Here is a 6,880-nt window from a genome sequence, read left to right as displayed (position 1 = left end):
CTTGTTGAATTTCTTTGTTCTTACAACTCTACTTAGAACTTCCACCATACTCCATTTAATTTGTTATCAGAACTGGATTTTGGTCGAGCCCCTTAATTAAATTTGTAGCGTGCAATAAACAAAGCGAATTACAATATTTATATAACCTAGTAAATATATATATGTACACACATCCATACAAATTGTAGATGTATGTAATTAGGTTTATGTTTTATTGGATATTACAGTAATTAATCCCGGTCAAAAAACTTTTTAATCAATAAAATGCACACAAACAACTCCGCAGATACCATGCGGATAGGGTATCGAAATGATCTTTGGTTTATGGGCTTTTTGAGCCTCCGACTGCCTTCGGTGAGTCTTTAAGCTGTTGTTGTTGTAACGATAAGGTTGCTCCCCGAAGGCTTTGGGGAGTGTTATCGATGTGATGGTCCTTTGCCGAATACAGATCCGGTACGCTCCGGTAACGCAGCACCATTAAGGTGCTAGCCCGACCATCTCGGGAACGATTTATATGGCCACATTAAACCTTCAGGCCATCCCTCCCTCCCTGTTCTTACATATCGGCGAGCTCTATAGTAGCAACGACATTGGGGGCACATTAGCTCGGCCAAATATTTCCTACTTAATCCCCTTTTAGCCAATTATTGTCCCATAAGCATAAATAGGGCTGAAGGCTCAACTTGATTTACCTACGTCTGACTATACTGCGCTTAAAAAAATGTGGGTATCTACATTCTTACTTAAACGGACATATCAAGCTTATCTTGTTTGTAACTTTCCAGCAAATGGTGTTTTGAAAATAAGTATTGTAACGAATTTTGGGAAATTCCACCAATGCCAAACCTTCTGCTAACGTTCGAATCGCTAAACTGTTAAATAAATCACTCCAATGTTCAGTATTGCAATATGGTCTTTATTTAGTCTACTTGGGAGTAGTACAATTATACTTCAATATCACGTACTTCACAATCAAACTGATTAGTCATCCCCCAGCTTGCGCTGCTTTTATACTCTCTGTAGCCTCGTCCGCATATTTCTCCAAAGGTCTAGACGTTTCACCTTCTAGAATCTCCTGCTTGGTTAACAGCGATATACATGTATATTTGTAGTTTATGCGTTTATCATAGTCATGTGCGTATGCATGTGTGAGTAACTACTTCGGCTGATGGCTACGTGTGTGTGTGTGTGATAACATATCTCTTCGTCGCCTTCTACATAAGAGTGGCTACTTTATTGTTGTGCATTTATGTAGTAGCAGCTTGTGATGCTTATATTCGTCACAGTATGTTGGACTATTTATTTAGAATTGACGCCTTTGCAAAGCGCTAATCCTCGAAAAAAATGCAGATACCTACATTCTTCATTGGGACGGCAATACAGAGATAATGTTTTCGCAAAAATCTGAGTCGCTTTGCGTACAGTCCTACACCTCGTGAAAGGATTGCTGGATTGATTCGTCGTCCTACTTATCCTAGCGATTTCTGCAGAAAAAATTTGTTGATATATGCTATCGTATGAGCATCGGTACCACATCACAATGTTCATTGCTTACTTTCCTTATTATAATTACTTCAATTTTACATAATAAGAGAGTTCTTTAATCTTCGTTGCTGCTGTTGCTGTAGCGCTAAAGGCAATCTCGAACATTTTAGGGAGTGTTATCGATGTTGACGACCAAAAACAACAACGACCTTTTGGCGAATATAGACCCGGTAAGTTGCGGTAACACGCACCATTCAGGAACTACCCCGACCATCTCTGGAACGATTTAATGCGACAACGTTGAAAAACCTATAAAGATTTATATTGCGCTTATTGACCTTCTTCACTTATGGTTGGAAATGCCGTAACCTGTTCCTCGGGCGTAATTCTCTAAGCGGTACGATTTCATGCCCACACATTGGGTCCTTCGAATCAAACTGGTAAGTTATTCATGCACCGCACTCACCTTAATGTTTAGTGTTTGGAGGCATAGTACCTTAAAACATTTTTTTGGTAGAATGCCTTGGATGAGAATAATTGCTTGATCAGCACACATCGTTAAACCTTTAGCATAGATCAATTCCGCTTCGCTGTGTAAATTGGGCTCAGACTCTATAAGTTACTCTAATTATCAAAAGACTTACTAATAATCTGCAACACTTTGCAGCCATCCGGTTGATGCCACGAATTTCCTAGGTGGATGGTAACGTACAACTTTTGCCTCCTCTTTTTTACACAATGTTCAATATGTCCTAAATACGTTTAATTTTTACTTTAACGCTATTTTTGCTTTTAATTTATTTTATAAGCTTAGATATATGTTTTTATAGTAAATAATCATAGTGGCTATCTTCCCTGGAATATCTGAAGCGTCCATATAATAAAGAATATACATAAAAATACTTAAAAAAACAACTATTCTACGCTATTAACTTAGTTATGCGATATAACCAGCCAAGATACAATGAAAAAGAAGAGAAAAATTGGATACACGGCAAGTGGTTTACGTTTGGGCGGTTGGCTTTCGCCAAGAAATATAAATGATGCTGTAAAAAATTTATAAAAAGCTATTAAATTAAAATATGTCATAAAATTCTTAATGCACATACCATAAGTGGCCCAAACAAAGCCCAATGTAGTTGTTAACAAACGCAAAAAGAACGCCAATTTTGTATGAGCAGCAATCAAAATAACACGACACACTATTAATGCTATCGCAACAGGCGTAAGGCAATAGCCTAGCACACAAACAGATTGAAAAAATGACCTATAATGGGAGAAAACGTAGGGTGAGTATGAAATGCAATGAATTACAAAGAAGCTTACATTTTACCGCCAAGCAATTTCGAATTGAGCGTTACAATAGCAGCACCTATCCATACAATAACAAATACTTGTGCAAATTCTGGCCCACCATCATACATGCTATCTGCTGAACCTTGCAATATTGTAGCCATAAATGTGCAAAGAACAAGTGGACCCCAGAGATCCCCTGCAAACAAAATGTAATGCAAATACAGATTTTTGCTATAAGGAAGTGGCAAGGGGCAATACGTACAATCACGCAGCAAACTAGATTTTTCTTTTGGATATAGCACATGATAAAATTTGACCCCAACAGCACGTACATCGCGTAGCTTTAAGATAAGAAGTTAAAAAAATTGTGAATCATTGCTAAATGTATATTGCATTATATCGCACTATCCTTTCAACTTACGAATGTCTCTTTGATGGGCTCGTCCAGTGTATTGAAATCTGGGTCACCAATTTGTGTATTAGTTTTACGTGCGCCTGGTATGGACATGTCTCCCTCCAAATGGGGCGCCGAAATGTTATCCTCGAACATCTATTGCGCGTATGTAGGTGTGTGTGTGTGTAACATGAAAATATACAAACTTGTTTTATAGCAGTACACGTTTACGCTCCAACAACCCTGCTACTTACATCCAATTTGGTGTCCATTGTGTTTTGCTTTTGCTATTCTATTAATTGGCTATTATAATTAAACTAAATGTATGCTGTAAATTTGAGAAACCTCTTTCTTTACTCTAAATTCTTTTATTTACATGAATTAATTGTAGAATGCAGAAACGTCAGCAACGAACAGCTGATTGCCGTATGCTGCCAGTGATGCCAATATAATAGGGCTAAAAGTGTTTAGCAAGATGGTAAGCTTTTTGTGAACCGGGTTTTTCGGTTTTTATACTCAGTGTGCTTTGCATATTAACTTTGATTGGATAACGGTTGGTTGTACAGGTATAAATGAAACGAGATAGGGTAATAGTCTAGTTGAGGGGTCGACTGCTAATACGCTACCAAAAATATCGAGAGAGGTGTCAAAAGACGCGTATTAATCTCGAGAACACTAATCCGATGGCGGAAAAGAAAAATTTTATCTATGTCGATATATTCGAGTCGAGATATTTGCAGTTGAAGTTGGCGATTTTCAAGTGGTTGTTGTTGTGTTGTACCCACAAAAAAAAAATGTGTATCGCCGTGGCGGTAGCCACGGTTATACCACACACCCGGACTTGGCATGGCGTAGCCCAGGGTTATTTTTTATAAGCGCGGCCGAAGGTCGCCAACACAGAAAGGTGTTCTGCGCAAAAATACTATGGATCCCACCCCCGGTTTCGGAGGTACTCGCGGGTCTTTTTTCGGTTTTTGGTTAATATCTTTTGAACGAGTTAATATTTTTATTTTCCGCCTTCGGATTATTAATACTGATGTCAAGAAGTGTATTAGCACTCGACCCCTCAACTAGACTATTACCCGAGATAGATATAGACTTTCATATATCAAAATCATCAGTGTCGAAAAAAAAAATTTGATTGAGCCATGTCCGTCCGTCCGCCTGTCCGTTAACATGATAACTTGAGTAAATATTGAGATATTCTCACCAAATTTGGTACACGAGCTTATCTGGACCCAGAATGATTGGTATTGAAAACTAGCGAACTTTTTATATATATATAACATTCTGGAAAACAAAAAAACTTGATTATTTAGTAAATAATTAACCTAAAATGGACGTGGCACCGCCCACTTGTGATAAAATCAATTTTACAAATATTATTAATTATAAATCAAAAATCGTTAAACCTATCGTAACAAAATTCGGCAGAGAGGTTGCCTTTACTATAAGGAATGCATTGAAGAAAAATAAACGAAATCGGTTAAGGACCATATAAAATATTTTTAAAAGGATCGTGGACGAATAAAATAAGCTATATATTTGCAAAAAGAGCTTTATATCAATGGTATTTCATTTCCCAAGTGGATTTATAACAGTAAAAAGGAAAAAATTCAAATTTAAAAAAATGGGCGTGGCACCGCCCCTTTTATGACTAAGATATTTTCTATGTTTCGGGAGCCGTAACTCGAAGAAAAATTAACGGATCGTAATAAAATTGGGTACACAGATTTTCCCTAGAGCAGGAAATATTTCTAGAAAAAATGGACGAGATCGGTAGAAGACCACGCCCACTTTTATATAAAAGGTTTTTTAAAGGGTCGTAGACGAAAATAATAAGCTATATCTTAGCGAAAAAGAGCTTTGTATCAATAAAATTTTACTTTTTAAATTGAATTATAACATTAAATTGGAAAGCACTAAAATTTTTGAAAATAGGTGTGGCACCGCCCCTTTTATGACTAAGCAATTTTCTATGTTTCGGGAGGCATAACTCGAAGAAAAATGAACGGATCGTAATGAAATTGTGTACACATATTTTCCTTATAGCAGGAAATATTTCTAGAAAAAATGAACGAGATCGCTTAAAGACCACGGCAACTTAGACATAAAACAAATTTAAAAGTGTCGTAGACTAGAATAATAAGCTATAACTCAGCAAAAAATATTTTTGAATCAATGATATTTCTCTTATCAAATTTTATTGTAAGAGGAAATGGGGAGACATTTTTTTTTTAAACGGGCGGTGCCACGTGTTATGTAGAAAAGTAATTATCTGAAATGAAATGTGCAATTGAAGCTCACGCTGAGTATATAATGTTCGGTTACACCCGAACTTAGACACCTTTACTTGTTAGCGTTAATATTTAAATGTTTCAAAACGTTCGCCATCAAAAAAAAAAAAAAAATGCTAATAAGCATTCTTCTTCTTGCAGAGATAAGATTAGGGGAAGTGCTTAGTAGCCTTAAGTTAATGTTGATGGTCCTTTGCCGGATATAGATCCGGTTCGTTCAGTTAACAAGCATTAATAAAGTCATAGCCCGACAATCTCGGGAAGGATTTAATACAACTCCATTGATCATTCTTGGCCATCGCTTCTTCAATCCTCTAATAGGCATTACACACTTGTTCTTAAAGTTTTTGCAATATAATGTAAACCTTCTCAAGCAGCGTAGCTGTTATCGTTGTTGTTAAAACTGAACAAATATTTTCCGATGTGTAGATGTGGGCAGTCCCTTGCGGGATATGAATCATGTATACTGTGCTACTAGCACCTTCTGGTACCTCACTGACGGTCACTTCATCCGCCAACAATGCCCGAACAAAAAATACCACTAAAGATGTCATAACGCCGAAGTAGGTTTGTATTCAAACCAAATTTGAAAAAGGATGAAAAAAATTCATTCCAATATATATATCAGTTTTGTGGAGTGTTACCCGACTGTCGTTCGAATGATTTGGTTTTGCCAAGTAGCAGTATTTCCTCAGCTTACTCGACTCGTCCATTCATCCATTCATGGATTTACTGAACAACTTTCTAATACTCGTCGAGCTTTTAATATTGCACAATACTTTTAAGATCTTTCTATTCAAACCGAAGGGAATGTTCGCTTCTGAAGGAAACTCCACTGCTTTCAACTTCCATTAATCGAAGTACAGTACAGCCGGAAAATATTAGAACAAGATGAAAAAAGTTGTTTTTTATCAGTATCTTTTATTAAAATATAATTCACATATTCGCAGTAGTTTTGTACATTCAACGAAGTTCTAAGATCCGAAGACATTTTTAATGAATTTTACTGAAAGTTCTATCAAAATTTATATGAAAACAGTGAGTATGTTACTTTAAGCGATTTTCTTGAAAATGGCCACCTTTTGCTTTGATGACTGCAGCGGACAATTTCGGCAATCCTTTAGATGAGTTTTTGAAGTGTTGATGTGGAATATTATTCCACGCTTCATTCAAACAATCTCAGAAGGATTGTTGGCTTTAGACCTCTTACAGGTCGATCCAATTCTTCCACAATAGCTCGATGTGATTTAAATCGGGGGATTTTGGTGGCTACTCCATTGTATCAAGGTCACCTGTCCTTTTTTTCGTTCTAATTAAGAAGTAAAATGTTTTGATGTATGTTTCAGATCGTTCTCTTGTTCGTAAATGAATTAATGAAATTAATGCCTGATTGTATTGGAACAGTTCG

General features: G+C 36.6%; 1 protein-coding gene across 1 annotated transcript; it reads right to left on the bottom strand.

Annotated features, from left to right (window-relative positions):
* Positions 1–2,246: 2,246 nt before the first annotated feature.
* LOC137242681 (protein YIPF6) lies at positions 2,247–3,591 on the bottom strand. Its single transcript, XM_067769942.1, has 6 exons — positions 3,430–3,591; positions 3,203–3,331; positions 3,044–3,122; positions 2,812–2,977; positions 2,595–2,752; positions 2,247–2,531 (listed from the first exon to the last, which is right to left on the bottom strand). Exons 1-6 carry the CDS (start codon positions 3,445–3,447, stop codon positions 2,419–2,421), a joined length of 663 nt encoding a protein of 220 aa, XP_067626043.1. The 5' UTR covers positions 3,448–3,591; the 3' UTR covers positions 2,247–2,418.
* Positions 3,592–6,880: the final 3,289 nt, after the last annotated feature.

This window comes from Eurosta solidaginis, chromosome 2, assembly GCF_040869045.1.
Source record: "Eurosta solidaginis isolate ZX-2024a chromosome 2, ASM4086904v1, whole genome shotgun sequence".
In the NCBI taxonomy this organism is placed as follows: Eukaryota; Metazoa; Arthropoda; class Insecta; order Diptera; family Tephritidae; genus Eurosta; species Eurosta solidaginis.
Note: the sequence above shows the minus strand (reverse complement) of the source record. Positions and strands in the feature narration are given on the sequence as shown.

Excerpts from the sequence above, each read along its gene's own strand:
- LOC137242681 (XM_067769942.1), bottom strand. Across the intron at positions 3,123-3,202 it reads AGCCCATCAAAGAGACATTC|CTACGCGATGTACGTGCTGT; the intron begins GTAAGTTGAAAG and ends CTTATCTTAAAG. Across the intron at positions 2,753-2,811 it reads AAATTGCTTGGCGGTAAAAT|GTCATTTTTTCAATCTGTTT; the intron begins GTAAGCTTCTTT and ends CTCCCATTATAG.